The 17,607-nt window shown below is 46.0% G+C and overlaps 1 protein-coding gene across 1 annotated transcript in view; it reads right to left on the reverse strand.

Moving 5' to 3' along the window:
* Positions 1-2,163: 2,163 nt before the first annotated feature.
* The window catches only part of LOC8030729 (dystrobrevin beta), a 66,098-nt gene continuing 50,654 nt past the window's right edge, over positions 2,164-17,607 (reverse strand). Inside the window, exons 14-16 of the mRNA XM_029985193.4 lie at positions 12,543-12,596; positions 10,637-10,830; positions 2,164-5,413 (exon numbers count right to left, since the gene is read on the reverse strand). Coding sequence (XP_029841053.1) covers positions 5,411-5,413; positions 10,637-10,830; positions 12,543-12,596 — 251 coding nt within the window. The 3' untranslated portion in view covers positions 2,164-5,410. The remainder of the gene's footprint in view (positions 5,414-10,636; positions 10,831-12,542; positions 12,597-17,607) is intronic.

A 17,607-nucleotide genomic window follows, 5' to 3' on the forward strand; every position in this document is an offset into this window, starting at 1 on the left:
TCCGGCTTGAGCGGCGTCGGCGTCGACGTAACTGCGCAGTGCATTATGGGACGTGTGACGCCACTGATGACGTCATCGGCATCTGCATCGTCCCTATTCCTAATGACATCATCGGCATCCGCATCGTCATCGTCACTGACGGCGTCGTCATCGTCATGTGACCTCATAAGGGTCACATGACCCCGGTGACGTCACGTGACCCTCGTGAGACAACGGCGACGCCGCTCGGAGTAGCAGACAAGACGAGGAGGTAGGAAGGATATACCTTCCCCTCCTCCCCCTGAAGAGCTGCACTCTAATCCGGCGTTACAGGGAGTTGTAAACGGCTTTTATTTTTTATGTAACAAAATGAAACAAATCGAAGGTCAAAGTGCCTCTCAACTGTCTACATCGCCTTTCAAGTGACGTACTCTGGGGGATCACATAGTTTCCCCTTGAGTTCTGCCTTAGAGACCCCAGCCGCTTCCTCGGCGATTACTGAATTTTAAAGAATGAGCATCGTTGAAGGTCGCGGCGAGCGATTGACACGAAAGACGGTTCGCGACGGGGGTGACGGCAAGTGTAGCGGCGGAGGGGGACAGGCTTTGTTCACTTTCGCGTATCAACCAGAGTACGCAAGTCACACATCAGTTCCGTTAACCACCACAAGCGGCTGCAGATCGGCAAATATTTTGTTTTCTTCTTTGCGATTACGCACAGGAATAGCAGATTTTCGCGGTGAGGCAATGCGTTTTTGGTCACTTGTGCTTGGATAAACAATATAAAAAATACAAATTGTCAATTCTTTCAACACTAAAATCGTTGCACAACCCCTTTAAGCGTCCTCCTGGAATTTTTTATGCTGATGCCACGACACAGTGAGGGACCTGCGCTTTTTGCAAGGCTCCGTTTTTTTTTTTTAGAAACCATCGTACATATCGTAGTTCAAGAACGTCAGAAACGTATAGTCCTAAAGCTACAAGAACAACACCGATGCCAAGAGTGCTGTAAAAGGCAAAACCCTCGTTTTACGCGCAGCCCCTCTCTTCACAAGAACCTGCGCTTGAGATTATTTCCCATTTTTATCGTTGGGGCTAGGATTATCGTTGGCGCGGCATTAATTGTCTGGGGGAGTCGCGTTCGGGTCGGGATTGCGGGGCGCGCGTGGCCCTCGACTTTTGCGGTGATGTGGGGCTCTGTCGCGGGGGAGGGATCCGGTTCGGGACCTGACTTGTAAAGCCCCTGACTCGCCCTCCCAGGGTGCTGGGCATTCCTCGGTCTCTCACTGCTGGCGCAGCCTCCTGTCGCGGCGGTGGGAGTCGCGCGCGCTTCGTGATTTCGGTTTAGACGTCCTTTGGGGACACTCGGGCCGTGCTAGGGCCTCGCGAACGCCACAGATTGCGTAGCCTTTTTTGTATATTACGTGCTTCTTGTTTGTTACGTTTAGCTTTGTTTTCGTTTCGGTCGGGCCAACAGACGCACCAGCGTACGGGCTTCCGCCTTTCTGTGTCGCCTCGCACGCCCCCAGGAAAACACCTGCTTGTGCAAATAAAGATTATTATTATTATTTCGGACACTGGTCTATAACCTCTATGTAACTTTCATTATCATTACCGAACCTTGCCTTGAGTAGACAGTGTTTCTGCTTATCTGTATTTCACAAAATCTATCATCATTCTTCTCTGAGCCATCACCTACTAGCATCCCCCTTATATATTTCCAGTCGTTTTGATCACCAAAACAAAGCTTGGCGTTCTTCCAGGCAACACAAATGTGTTTTTTCACTCTTTCATTCCTCGTCAGTTCTGTAGAATGAAACCATCCTTCCCGGTCTGTTCTGGACCATAATTGTGTTGATTTTTCGTGTTTTTTTTTTTTTTTTTTGTCATATGTTTTTTGGATTTTTTTACCACTCCTCTCTGTAATGTCTAACGACCCTGAAGGTAAAATAACAATGACATATGTTGGCAGTAATTTTAATTAAATTTTTGAAACATTTGTACTTTAAAAAAGCCAATTTCATCTTTTTCTTTTTATTAATCTATAGTCTATACATTAATATTTTGATCATCTTGTTATATTATGGCATGCAGTTTTGATAACTTCACATAGCAGCATATCGTTTTGGCTCACTTAGCGACAACTTATCATGCATGGACTAAAGTTGCAGGAAAGCACAGCGACTTGCGTATAAATTTGCGTTTATTCCATCAGTGCTGGGTGCTAAAGAAAATGGAAATCTTTGCTTGAGGTGGGAATATAAGAGGGCAGATCGATTTGGGCGAGACTAAATGCCTTGGACTGTGCCCGAGTTTGTCAGTTGTCATAAAACTAGTAAAAACACCCACTTCCTCTCTCTGTTTGTTGCATACATGAAGGTCTGTGCTCGTTTCCCCAAACGTGCCACAAGTGCAACCACCAATTTTAATGCCAGGCACGTTTTCGAGCGCAGTTCTTAGGCACCCGTTTCCGCGTGTAGCGGCGTCACCGTCACCGTAACTGCCCCGCTAAATTTAGCGGAAACTTGAATTGGCGTTGAGGTCGCGTGATGTCAATTTTTCCGCTAAATCTAGCGGAGAAACTTAATTTGACGTGACACGAAGTCATGTGACGTCATTTTCCCTGCTAAATTTACGGGGAAACTTAACCCGCTAAATTTAGCAAGGGAATGTTCGCTAATATTAGCATAAAATTTAGAGGGGAAATTTAACGGGAGGAGGAGGGGAGGGTACAGAGGAGAAGGAGGGGCATACCCTCCTCGTCCTCAAGAGCTGCATTCTAGTTTTGCATTAGAGATTTGTAAACATTGTTTAATTTTTTCTTTACCACTATTGACCCGACTGCCCCCCACAGATGCATCCAAAGTGACATCACAATTTAGCTTTATTCGCATAAATGCTCGGACTAAATGCGGTCTAGCAATGCCATCGACAGTAGAATTAGTTGGGACTTAGAGTGTGTATCAATAGTAAGGAACATAAAGACTTTCTAAATAGCTTTCCTCTATAAATATTTATATACTAGTAGCATCTTTTAGTGGCTTTTAGATTACTTAAAAAAGCTTAACAATGATATTGTAGAGTATCTAAAGTGTCCATAGTTTGATTAATAGAGTGTTGCATCGTTAGCAATGACGCAAAACTGGTGCAGTCGATTGGTCTCCGAGAGGACAGCGAGGGGGTTACACGGAACTACACCTCCTACACGACGAGGCTGTTGCGCTGGATCTTCTACGTCACCTACCAGAGGCTACCGGGGAATAGAGATTGAACATCAGCGCCGTATCAGTGTGTTCTTACCGAATGAACACGAGTACGAGACAGGCCGCCTCGGTGGCTCCGAGGCAAGAGCGCCGGCCTACGGATCCCCATGTGGCGGGTTCGAATCCCGGCCGAGGTGCCCCCAATCTGACAGAGGCTTATTGCGGAGAAGGTGCCGTGTAACCGAGCTTTCGGTTGCATGTCGAAAGACCCCCAGGTAGTCCAAATTAATCCTCAGTCATCCGATGGGGCATGCCAGATGCCCGTCGTAGGTTTGGCACGTAAAACCCCCAAATTCGGCTTTTTTTTTTTTTTAACGAGTACGAGCCAAATATTGATGCAGCGCTTGCGTTCAACATGTGCCTCAGGCTGGGCCATAGAGTTTGTATATTAAATCTAGAGGAATAGGTCCCCGTCTTCCTAGGCGATTCGGCCACCTAAGAACGGTGAAGCGTACGGCAGACATCAAGTTGTTCCGACAGAACCAGATTGCTGGCGACGCTTTAATATATAAACGAAGAAGCAGAGAAATATCACCTCCAAGGCCAGCACCCAGCCTTTTTTAGCTCTGTTTTGTTAGAGAACACAGCTGTAGTGCATTGTACCAGAGATGAAGTCGACGGAAAACTGTAGCTTTGACTCGTCACGGGGCCAAACTAACAAACCCATTATTTCAGCTGTGTTCCTGCTCCACTTTCCTGTCGGTCTCTTTTTCATTCCTTCTCTCAGGACAACTGATGTAGGTATTTACGACTTGCCGCGCTTCTGTCTGTACCCCACGCCGCGTGACGTAGAAAATCCAGCACTACGGCTTTGTCGTCTGGGAGGCATTGCCTGGAAGCCAGAAGCCGGACGCAAAGATGGCAATCCCGAAGAACGTCGGGACCGAATGCCGATCCCGGCTGCATTGAGCTGCAATCCAGGTAGACAAGAGTTTCCAAATCTCGTGAGGTGCACCGTGCTCTTCGCTAGATGCACTTGACAAGGCTCTCATTACGTCGAAAGCGAGCCAAGCCGCATAATTCCTTCGTCTATGTGGCCCTCCGTCTGCACGCCATCGCTCCGAGCCTCTTGTGCGGCCCTAACTGAAGCCGCCGATGAAGCTACGCTTCGGAGAATAGACACTTCAACTGTCTCTTTGCTTACAGTTATGGTTGCCAGTTGTCTAGTACCGCATTTGCTCACATAATGAACGCACCCCCCACAACCGGCATCAATATTTTGATTTTTTTTTTCTCGCGTAATGAACGCACTTTAAATTTTCGGCTCCGAGAGTCTTGATCTGCGTCCAACTTAGCCGGCTAGCCACCAAGCCCGCCAATTTTCTTTGGCCGCCAAGCAGCCAGGCCAAGTCAGGCCAAGCCAAGCTGCTCTCGTAATGGCTGCAATTGCGTGGTTGAGGAAGTGATCAACTGTGAAATCGAGCGGCGCACACACCAAGCGAAGTTGGGGTCGAGGAATCGCCCAGCCCCAAACATGCTTCGTCCATCGGATGCATTGATGTCTACAAACACGCCGCCGTATGTGATCTGCTTTCGGACAGTGACATCGTGAAAGTGGTTAGGCCTAAGAATGGTTGCGTCGCTTTCCATGCTGAGTGAGCTTCGTAAAGCGCTTTTTCTTCGGCAAAAGGCACGCCAAAGGCAGCCTAAAAAAGGTTTACATGGTCACTGTGGTACACCCATGACCAGCCATGGGTGCACCTCTGTCAGTGGAGACGATCCACAGTACCCTGCCATATTATATTAAAATGACATTTATGCAAAGTGTGTTTATTACGCGAGTAAATATGGTATTTTACTCGAAATTCTAGGAAATGCTTTTTGTCCTCCAAAAACGGTAAAAAAACTGCGATGAAGCAAGACGACATCATCCAGGCTTCTTGAAGCCGTTGTTGAAGCTGGGGAAATCATTTTTTTCTAATCGTTTTTCAATTGCACCGGCTTCGCACTAAGCAACAAAATGGCGGCACCGACGAGACAGTCGGGAAGCGAAGTGTCGACGCTCTAAGCGTAGCCCACTCGGTGGCTCTAGCCCTCTACGACTGCCACCCGACGCTGACTAGACGAGGCGCGTCCCGCCCGTGCAACGGGAGGGGGAAGGGTTTTGGTCCTGGGTTGGAAAGTGGTGCCCCGGTGCCGCAGAGCCCCGGCCGGCTAGGACGCGTCGTCTCACTACGAACCAGGCGGAGGAAAAAAAGGAAGAAACAAGGAAACGTAAGCAACCAAACAAAAGCACTCCGACGAAACGAAATGAAAGCAATCCAAATGAAACTGGGCAAGGCAGAGGAAATGCAAAACTGAATAAAGGCCCACTCACGCACGCATCTCAACGCCGACTTTGTATCGTTATATCCGTGTTTCGATGCACACGACTTCGCTTTTTTCCTCCGTACACGCACGACGCAGCACCAACTCGGTGCTGATGCCAGCACCGATGCAGTGCTTTCCTTGCACTATCTCGATGCGAGGCTGTGTGTGTGAGCGGGCCTTAAAAAGGGGTTCACTGCCTGTTCTACGTAATGACGCCCACGACTAAAGGTTGCTTTGGACATTTGCATTTGAGCGCAATTGACTGCGTTATGACTCCTTGCGTTCCGCTACCTTGCCATCATGTCGTAAGCAGTCTTAGGCAGTCGTAACATAGTAGGCCAGATTCAAACTCAAATATTTTTAACCAGCCTTACGGGAAGAGCAGGCGGTTTAAACCTAAATCCTTGCTGCCAAAAAAAAAAAAACAAGAACCGTGCTTGATGCATGAATTATGTTCATCCTGTTTTTCAAATTTGGGGCATCATTACAGAAAGGCCCGAGGCAGCGGGAAAACTAAAATGCTCATCCACAAAAAGAAGAGATATTTTAACGCTGCATGTAACGAGCAAAATATAAACACAAGTGGAACATAGCATTCAAGCACAAACCAAAACAAGGAGTATTCGTGCAAACAAAACAATTGAGTCGATCAAATTCAGTCCAAATTGCTGCACTTGGTGATTAAGTCAAATCCCCTCTAAACTGGAGTTAGGTGATAATTTTCAAGATTCACGTCATGCACTGAAAGTTTTCTTTTCAGAAAGTATGTCTCAAAGGCAGGGTGCAAAACAAAAATCAAGATGATTTAAATTGTCATTTAAATTATTATTTAAATTGTGATATAAATTATTATTTACATTGTGATTTAAATGGTGATTCAAATCCTCATTTCTTACGACGATTTTAAAACAAACCTTCCCGCAAAAATAATCACGAAATTGTTTTGATTTGCCATATCTATCATTTCTTTCTTTCTTTCTATGTGTGTTTCTTTATATATAAATAAAATAATCATCGAGAAATAAATATGTATATCAGGCTGAACAAGAGCAAGGACCAGTGCTCTTTGTAGCACTGAGCTTTCTTTCTGCCTTCCGCCTCCTTCGTCAGTTTAAGCAAGGCAAATCAGAATGCAAAAGAAACGAACGCTAGAAAAGTAATGTCCTATGGCAAGTAAATCAAAATGTGAAAGAAAAAGTAAATTCAGCAGTTTAACTAACAACCTGTTTTTGTTTTAATATGGCAAAGTCTGCAACAATAAAACATTGTTATTTAAACTACTTTCTTCCGCAACATTGTCAATGATCGGATGACTTGACCAATTAATCTGACATGTTTAAAAATACACATTTCAATAAAGTATCACTATCTTAGAGTTACCGTAGCATACCGTGCATCCGCCCATACTACAATAAGTGCCCATTCCCAAATTTCAAAGATCTGAGAAAATATGCACAGTACATTGATAGTATGTAAAATTGATGACTGGACAAGCGCCAATCCCCCATTTTTTTTGCGATTATCTCTAAATCTAAAGTGGGCGCTGGCCCGGTATTTTACGGTAGTGTAATTTAAACCAAATAAATCACATTTACTTAATATAAAAAATAAATTATTTGTTTTACCCTGCTTAGAGGTACTACAATCTAAAAAAAAAACATACATGAAATAAAAATAAAGCACAAGCTACTTACAACAGACCTGGCTAGAAACAGACTGATTAAAGACTAAATCATGAAACAGCAATAACTATACTCAGATTTACAGAGGACTCGCAAGGCAGGACTATACAAGCAGGAGGCTCCAAGCAGCATAGTCCAGAACAGTGGCTTTGCTAAGCTGCCTTTTCGAGGGTATACCACATTGAACCTTTTCAACTACAAATTGTGAGTCTCGCAAAAACGATTTTCATATATCATTCAGAGAAGATGCGTAATTCCACCTTCTTGCCCTTCGCTTAAAATGCTCTTGGCTGTTATTGAGGTCATTTGCAATGTGCTTGTAAAGTAGGAAACACACACAAAGAAACATGCCAGGCAGGTTACAGGACGTCGTAAACCAGGGGAACTGGGGCTAGGTGGCGCAAGCTGCCGCCCGATACGGAGGGTACTGCCACTATCGTCCATCTGTGCGTCTGTTGTTAAGTGGGGTCCCTATGCGAGCCCCGTGGGCGTGCAGTCCCCACTCGCCTTGCCTTGTTCTGCCTGGGGGCCTTGCGCACTTCTAAGCAAAACAGCCTCAGGCTCGCGGGCCTTTTCTGGCACAACTGCAAAGTCAGACAGGCTGTCAGTGCTGGCTGCCAGTCACGACGTGGTGTCCAACACTCTTGCGAAGAGACTGGCAACACCCGGTCCTTGTGCTTGCTTTAAGAACCCCTTTACTAAAGGATCTCAAAACTTTAACACCGAGAGCTTTAAACACATCTCCGGGTCAACATCAGCATACAGTGATTCTTGCTTGTCACGCACCACAAAACTCTGAAACGATCTTCCTGAAGCCAATGTTCCTATTTTAGAAACCAAGTATTCTTGCTCACAATAAGCGGGCATTTTCTTAACATAATTAAAAAGTGCACTCTTTTTAATTAACTGCATGTTTTAGGTTCTCTCTTGGAATATTTGAAACACAAATATGTTTTATATTTATGCGCTTGGGCAATATCTGCAAGTAACAAATTTGAATTCCATTAATATTTACTGTTTTTATTGATGCCTAACGATGCCAGTGTGCTGTGCCACAGTAGAACCTTGTTGATACGTTCCCGATTCACACGATTTGCCGGTTCATACGTTCACGAGTTAGGGTACGGGAAACGTCCCATAGAGTTGCGCTGTTTTTCTTCCGGTTCAAATGTTCCTGGATAGCACGATTTCCCGGAAAGTAAGCTCAACATTCTGCCGAATATCGACCGGATTATACTTTTTTTGGCAATCAATATTGCACTCGCTTATACAGAGCTCCGAACATCCGTTCTCCACGAATGAGCGTCGAGTAGCAGTCCTCAAGGGCATACAACACGGCACACATGTGCGGAGCGGTCTGCACGTTGATAATGCCGCCGCTGCGTTTATTGTTCTCCGCAACTTCCGAGAACCGTCTGGGTGCACAAGGACGCTTTGATGGAATTACAAAACACAGAGCGCAGTTTTACTGTCTTAGCTGATTATTCGATTACTCAAAGAATCTTTCCTACGAAATAATAACAAAGGATTCCAAGTACATGTTTTACCCATTTCGATTGCGAATCCGGCGGCTTGGGCAAGAACCTCGGCACTTTTCGCCGGCGTTGTTGGTGGTTACTGTCCGCACTGCTTCGTCAGCGTACTAACCGCTCGTAACACCAGCATGTTTATCTGATGCTGTCACTCATTTTCCTCTCGTTAAGTGCTACCGCTGGCGAAAGTGGCGCGAATGCTGTCGTAACGAGCAACCAAAGCAGCGGCGTAAAAATCAAAACCCAAATGCGGCTATCTACCGATCGAGCTTCACCCGTGTGAGCACATGTTCACTTCAGCTGTCGACACTGAAGCAGTACGTTCACTTGTGGCTTTTCGAGCGTTCCCAAAATAGACACGTGATTATGTGTCACTCTCGGTAACTCCAGCAAGCACTTTGAGGCATTGTTCTGATCGTTGAAAGCACCGATTGCAAGAGTGTGCAAGAGCAACTCTAGACTAGGACGTACAAGGGAATAGTAGTGATAGTAGTCAATCAACGAATCTGGCATTTCTTTGTTTATTTCTTTGGGTTGGTTATTCCAGCCCAATTATTCCAGTCTGCTTTTGTGCAAACAAAGAGCAAGTGACATGAATCGCACTTGTGTACTTTAGGAACGGCATGTAAAGTTATCTTCGGGGAAGATCGTGTTAAGCGAGAATTAAAGAAAACAACAGGCAAGACTTGCGTCTGCTAGGCGAAATCGGCTGAAACGCCAGGTACTTCCTGCCCTCCAAGCCGATCACATGACCAGAAATTACCTCTTGCGGCCCTTTTAGCAACCGGGAGAAAGAGCAGCATTCACTTGCAAATGGCTCCTGGGATCCAATTTTGGTCCCTGGTGGGAGCGAGATTTCTCATTTTGGACATGTCGTTACAGCTTTCTGCTAGGTAAGCATTATCGCACCAATGACAAGTGTTTGATTCGCTCGCAAATTCACAATCGGGCAATAATATGGCAAGACTGCTTCGCCAAAAGACTGAGAGTGAGAGTGATCTCGAGGCCGCTGATGTGCCTGTCCCTAGTGCTCTTTTATATACTGGTCAGTTGAAAGGTTGTGTATGGAAGCAAAACATTGTGAATTCTCCAAGGAAGCACAAGTTGTCACTTGCTTCCAGCGGGGAATAGCAGCCAAGCACAATTTCAGTGAACGTTCAATATTACCTCGCAATAGCACTCGGTTCATAGCGGACAAGCAACTTCTTTTGGTTATGTTAGGAGATGGTGCGTACACGCTTTCTTCGATTTCCACCTGAAAATGACGCCTCATAGCAGGTCTACCCACATTCTTTGTTCGCATTAGCAGACGAGTCGACTGCTAACGCACACCCTGCCTTGCTTGTGAGAAACAAATAGCTCTCACGCTTTGAAAACTGCTTCTGACAAGCAGTTGGATATTTTTAGGTTGTGCTTCAGTTGTGCCTCACCATGCTTGCCCAAGTTAATGCAAAGTTTTTAAAACAAACAATGAGATCAGAAGAGTTTGAAGAAGATCATTACTGTGCTTCAACAGGATGCCGAAGGTGCAAGCTGCACTGTTCTTTCATCTATTTCAAAGGTTTCTAAGTTCTTCCAGACACTCGCTTTGCATGCTGACGGTCGCTCATATATGCCTGTGAACTGTGCACAATAGCACACTAGAATGCCGCTGCATGTCTGCTTTATATGGTCACATCTTGCCTACCCCAGCGGAAGTTATGGCACCTCTCTTGTGATTGCATCTTGCAAACACTACTGTACCACCCGATAGAGAAAAACGGGCCTATGGAGTCTTCTTTTTGCAGCAACCAAAACCACACCCTCGAGGCGGCGAGCATAGATTTCTCGCTTTGTTCCAGACGTTTCAACCGTCTGGGGTGTCTGCCCACCTGAGTGTCCTTGAGGGTCGGCTCCTGCTGAGGGGACGGCAGGGTTCCCTGGGGCGTCTCCTCAACCGGCACGGGCCCCGTCCGTCTGCCGCCGGCCGTAACGCCATTGCGGAGACACAGCTCCGCCAGAAACTGGTCGCTGTCCTGGAAGCCGTGCTGGTCTCCCCTCCACGACGTCCCTCCGGCCCCCAGCTCTGACCCCGGAGAGAGTGAGAGGCATCCGTTGCATTATATGTCGCCGCCGTCGTGGTGTCTGGAACGTGTCTCTGACCGGTGCGTTTACCGCGTTCCGATTTGTACTCCCTCAACTTCCACCTGATGACGTCAGCTGGTGTTGTGCCGATGTCCGTTACTATCGTGGCGGTGACACAGCCGCGGAGTGGACGAGGCAGACGCACATACAGTAGGCTCGCGATAATTCAAACTCTGATATTTCGTACTTCCGGTTAATTCAAACAGATCTGAAAATTTTGGTTGTCCCGCTATGTTTTTAATGTATTTATAAGCCGCTTAATTCTAATGGCGTTTTCGCTTAATTCATACTTTTTTGTTTTTGCGGCCCCGTTGAGTGCGCTTCTTTCCGAGCACCGGTGCACCGCAGAGAAGCAATACCCACAGAGCTTGTTTTTGCGAGTGTTGCTTTTTTGCAGTGCACCGGTGCTCGGAAAGAAGCACACTCAACGGGGCTCAAGCAGGCACACCTTAGCGGAAAACGGCATTCACATTATGTGCTTCAAGACAAGCAACGATGACCAAGACGACATCGAGGATGAGTAACAGCTCACTGGCATCATGCTTCCTGGCCTTGAAGCACATAATGTGAACGCCGAGCTGGCGGAATATGCTAATCTTGACGACGATGTGTGTGTTTGTCGTGATGACTCATTAGAGGGCATAAGGAAGTAATGCCAGCACAGTGCAGCAGTGAGAGTGAAGATGATAACAAAGAAAGGGATGACCCACTACCAACTGTCACAGCCACAGAGGCCTTTGAACACATTGCTCAGCTCCGAAAGTTTCTGTCTGCAAAGGAAGTGTCCCGTAAAGAGCTATTTGCATTGGCTGGTATTTAAAATTTTGTTTTGAGATCTCATGTACTGACTAAACAGTCCACAATCGACAACTTTTTTGTTGGATGAATAAACTTAACGTCACAGTTCTTTCACCAATGTGTTATGGCTGTACTTGCTTATAATTAGGCCTATGTAGGGGAAACTGGCAAAAATCTGCTTTGTATGTGTATCTATCCATGTAACAAATCATAATGCTGTCTAGTATCATATTTAGATGAATTTCTAATAATTCAAACTTCTGGTAATTTAAACTAAAATTTGTGACTTCCTGGAGTTTGAATTAATGAGAGTGTACTGTATTGCTGTAGATCCCTCTTCGGGTTTACGGTGCAAAGAAGCTTCAACTGCTATGAAATGAAACTGCGATGACAGCTGTACTTGCATTCGCTCACACTCCTTGCCAGAACGTCCATTACCGGCTACCAGGATTGCGACATACAGCGGTGTGACGCACCACCTTCTCCGACATAATCTGGGACCTTTTCCGTCCTCCTGGGCAATGCCATTTCGTGGCAGTATGAACAGTGGGCACAATTGGAAATGGTTACAATCACAAAATGCAACTTCCCAATCTTCAAATACAGCATTGTGAAGCTCGTACGATACTGTCTTGCTCCGTCACGGACTGCGTTAGCATTTCCGGAGGACGGAAAAGCGCTTCTTGCAGTTCCAGACAAAGCTTCAGACAACTGAGAACAATGATTCTAAGCACCAAAATGGCTGAAGTGTCGTTACTTCGAAGCGCAGCTTTTGCAGTGGCTCTAGCCTCGACTAGTGCGAGGCAAGATCTGCTTCCGGCCCCACCCTGTCCAAGAAAGATGTGCTTCCAGTACCTTGGTCTTTAATTGGAGTCCTGCCTTCCTCGGTCGTGTCATCCTCCTCCGAACCTGGAAACAAGGTGCCTCCGGTTCATACTCGTCGCTACAACAGCTTTAAAATACCGAGCCACGTGGAAATCAGCCCACCTATGGCTGGATTATGAAACTGGTCCCAGCCGGAAATGCGAATATCCAGCTGGATCCAGCTAAGGCTGGTTCCATAATCTGGCTGCAAGGGGAATGATTTTTGTTTGGGCAGCTAATTTTCATGGTGGCAAGAGTAGAGAATACAGAGAAAGCGCATAAAGAATGAGCACGCGTATCGGGCAACGGCTTGCACCACTTGGCCGGCAAATGAAGGCTAGGGCCCGAGAGCCTTTCACCGCCACACCACTGTTGCCAACAGCCAAGTGGTGAAAACTTCTGCCTAATCAGTGTCAGTGATGTGATTGGTCCGAGTCATTTGGGAGCAGCTCTTGGAGCAGCCATGGTCAATTTTGGAGCAGCAAAAATAACTCTTGTAGCACAATTTTTATTCATACTAATGCAGACATTACGTCAAGATTAAAGCAGTGATGGAAGTGCCATTTGACCTTTTGGAGCAGGCCTTGTAGCAGGCAAAATGTTGTTTTGGAGCAGCTAGTGGCCCTTTTGGAGCAGGGTCCGGCATATGTTGGCATATTACTCGAAAATGAAATAATGCTACATTGCTATATAAAGCCCATGTCTATTATAGGAACACAGCGCCTGTCGCCTTTTCAAGACAGGGTATATAAAATTCAACAAAGTAAACACACAAAAAAAATTTAAATAAAGTTTATCTGCTTGTCAGATAACAAAATACAATTAAATATGTTACACTGAGTTCTGATGGTACAGGATATTTATTTTTATCAGCCTGCACTTCTTTTAAGGTATCTGCAGCAGCATCTAACGACCCCCACTGTTGTGGAATGTTTTAGTTCAGATTAGAGTTGTCTTTCGGGCAGCAGCTTCAAATATTGCGGTATCTGATATTCGCTTCAAAAATTCCGATTCATTTTCGATGTGCTGGCGAAGTCACGATCGCATCGGATCACGGCGAGTTAACCCGTTGAGTGCGCACCTTGGCATCCACCGACGCGCTGCAGAGAAGCGACACCCGCGGAGCAGACACCGCAGTCGCGCGAGTCGCGCAGTGCTTTGTGCTCCGAAAAGGACGGTGAGGCTTTACCAGCACTACATTCAGAGTTTGGAGCAACTCAACTATACTTTGTTTCAGCTTCGGTGCGAGCGCAGCCGAAGCAACAAGCGCGCGCATGGAGCCCGTAACGGTGCCCACACTGCACGAGCCCACGCGCGAGTCAGGAATGCACAGAGCATTGGGCTCGCGCTAGCTTTGACTTCGCTGGTAGCTAGCGCACGGGAACAGGGCGGGCCAACATTGAAAACATCCACAAGCTCTGCCTTTTTTATTTTAAATAGGCTGTTCAGTGGGATGGTTCTTCGCTTAGCCTCTGCGGCTTTGGTCTCAGATGATGCTAACGTTGTTCCTTTCAATGATGATGATGATAATGCGCCCTCGCAGTTTCGGTTTGCGTAACAGTTGCGGCGCGGAAAATACCGCGGTACCACCACGCGCTCCGATAAGACTTCAAGTTTCTTTTTTATTGCTACATCTCATCTCGGCGCAGGCATGGCGCAATTCTTCGGTAAAATGACAATTTGGCGCTACATTGAGCAGGATTGCGTCCTTGGCGCAATTTGGCGCAATTGGCGCAGCACTTCCATCACTGTTAAAGTGTTGGCGTGTCCAACTAAGAGGCAATGTGTACACTGACTTGTCACTGATGTGCAACTCTTTGTTATCATCAATTGCACAGCAAGAGTGAGTCCCTCAATCACAAAACTAGCGTTTAGTTGCGTGGAGAAGCACTAGACAGGGTGAGAGGGTAAGTGTTAAAGGACAGCACGAGCTGCTGTGAATGGTTATTTTAGGTACTGAATGCCAGTGAAATAATACAATAATATTGAGCCCATAAATTAATGTTTCCTTCAAGTTCTAAAGGTTGTACTAAAACGGCAATTCTTAATTCAGATAAAAAACAAAGCACTTGACATTTGATTATGAACGTCAATTACATTTTATTTGTAGAACTTCATAACAAAAACGGCATGCCAACAAAACTTAAAAACAATCCCGCCGAACTCATTATGGTTCTTTCCGAGCTTCCATCCACTGCTCCTGCCAACTTAGTTCTAATTTACTCACATCTATATAAAAGTCATAGCTAAATAAATGAGTTGGCATAAATAAATAAACTTACGAAAGAGCACATATAAATGTCCTTGCAATACCGAAATATCCTTGCTAAATCTCGCTTTGGAAAAAGGTGCTGCCAGGATATCGTAGTCTATGAGGATATCGTAGCCTATAATTTATACGAGCTGAAGTTGTACTCTGGAATTGTGATGCGTCTCGCTCTGGAGGAGTGCTTTCCCCTTGGCACGGGGGAGCGCTGTGGCCAAGCAAGACACGCAAAATTGTGATGCTTACTTTGAGGTTTTCGCTTTTCTGCAATACACCAGTGTGCGAGAAGAAGCGCACTCAACGGGACTAATCCTCCAGCAGACCAGACGACGAACATGAGGATAATTGTGAAACTTCCGAATACTGTCAGCCTTTCATACAAAATGCGATCGAATAGTACTTTATTCAAGGCGATAGTCAAAAGATCTGAGTACTCACATAAGCATATTGTAATGGTCTGGCTGGGCAGCGAGGCCTGAACTTTTACATTTTCAGTATTATTAAAGCGAAATTAAGTTTTGGCGCAACGTTGGTGCAAATTCCTCGCATTTTAGTAAAATGTAGCAGGATGTAGCAGGGTAAGCACATTGGCGCAGTTTGGCACAAATGGCGCAGCAATCACATCACTGCCGTGTGCGCACCGGAGCGATTGCTGCCATTTTTTATCACAAAACACAGTCTTAAGCTCCATTAACTTTTTTTTCTGGAACGTTAGGGTTAACAGTAAAATTAATTTCATTATATAGGGAGCCCACAACAGACCCCAGCGCTGTAGAGCAAGCCAGAAACATTGGTGCCTGCACATACAAACCTAAAATCTTTGCCAAATGTTCATTTAGATGGTGCATTCTTCCTGGGGAAATTTCGAGGCTTAGCTCCTTTCCCACGAAAAATGGGACCAACAAACTTGCAGGGTCAATGGCAAATGGTAGGCGTGTTTGCAGATGACCGAGTTGGCTGTGGTTGTGACTCGTGGCAGCATCTTCCAACAAGTGCACTAAGCAGACGATGCACTCCGTCATCCGCCCACTGCGCCTCTCGGAAGATGGCGCCACAGGGCACCACACCTAGCTTGGTCGTCTGCAAACACATCCACTATTAACCCTGGCAATTTCGTTGGTCTCGTTCTTCGCAGAAAGGGAGCTAACCCTTAAAATTTCACCGGGCAAGATGCACCCCCTAAACGCACATTCGGAGAAGATTTGAGCCCTCTACCGCACAGGCGCCGATTTTTCCGACTTGCTCTACAGTGCTGGGATCCCTTGTAGACACAATTATTGCGACCCCAGTGAAATCGATGCCACGTAGCGGCAACGTTGAGAAGCTCAAGAAAAGAGGTTGTTTCAACTCTGTCGTCTGCCATCACTGCTTGGTTCTCGTAGGCAGCATAGAAACAAACATTGTTTCCAGTGATTATTTTTATGCTTCCGCCGTGTCATTCCTACGCACTGACTAGAAGGTTTCTCCCGTCGAAAGATTGCTTTGCTTTCATATACAGTTGAACCTCCTTATAATAAACACTGATATACCGAGTTATCGGATATAGAGAACTAATCACGAAGTTTGGCTGGTCATATTTTATTTGGATGGGAGTTCTAGTTATATAACGAAACCGAAACCGTGAAATCTGATACGCTATCGGTTATAGCGAAGCTATTCCTGCTCTCCTTGCGTCACAAAATACTACGAAGGTTGTTAAAAAGTAGAAAAAATACAAAAAGTAATTTATAAACGAAAAATTCCGAATGTTTAGATTGCCCGATGTGCAAAAATGCACAATTCGGGAGGTAGCGCCATCTATGAACTGAGTGAATAATGGTGATTGCGCCGGTGCTGGCCTCTATGCGAGGCATCAAGCAGCAGTACAGACTTAAGCCAACCGCCGACCACGCCACTTGCAGCGGAGCTGCAAATAATGAAAAAGCAAAAAGCTGTCTCTTTGAAGACAAAAGTGAAGGTTCTGAGGGCGGTGGACAGCAGCCGAAAGAAAAAAGACATCACTGTGGACTTCGAGCTTACACCAAGCACGATATCTACCATCCTGAGTGCAAGGAAGATGATCGAAGTCATGCTATGCAAACAACACCGTCAAGACTGACCGAAAGAGTCTTAGGCCTTGCCTCGACCAGGACGTGGAAGAGGTATTCGCGACTCCAGCAAAACGGACGCCGCCAAGCGGGAAATCCGGGAACCAGTCGGTCCAGGTCGCTCCGCGCCCCGCCACGTCTCTGATGGCCTTCGCGGACGCGTGCAGTCGGCGCGGGGGCGAGCAATGTAATTTGACGAAGGTCTGAAAATATCTTAAGTTTGCCGGAGTGTTCATTAGTGTGGTGAAGCCTCAGTAGATTGTTTTTTTCCATCACGTGTTTGAAAGCCCGTTTACTCCACAACACACGGTCGCGTGCTTTCAATTTTTTGGATGAGGAGGAATCACGGAGAAACGTTTTGATTTCTCGTCTGTTTCTAATCACATTCAAAGTGACGACTGCTTGGTAACTGATAAGTGGTTTCTTTATAAGGATTTAGAACAGTGGACTGAGGTCGACAGACGAAGTGTTTCACTGGAGGGAACACTAAGGCTGCAGTCAAGTCAATGGGAAGGTTCGATAGCTGCTTTCCTTGAGTTTGGTTGTGCTCGATTAGCTTCAAGTTAATTTGAGCCACTAACGCCGGCCGGTGCGTTGGCTATTCATCTTGGCGGCTTTTCGCCGAAAAAGACCACATTGAAGAAGTTGGGCTAATTTCGCAATTACTTGATTCAGAAAACTTGCTCGCTGCATATAATTAATG

The sequence above is a fragment of the Ixodes scapularis genome, unplaced genomic scaffold (assembly GCF_016920785.2).
Source record: "Ixodes scapularis isolate PalLabHiFi unplaced genomic scaffold, ASM1692078v2 PGA_scaffold8__174_contigs__length_109621045, whole genome shotgun sequence".
NCBI classification, from domain to species: domain Eukaryota; kingdom Metazoa; phylum Arthropoda; class Arachnida; order Ixodida; family Ixodidae; genus Ixodes; species Ixodes scapularis.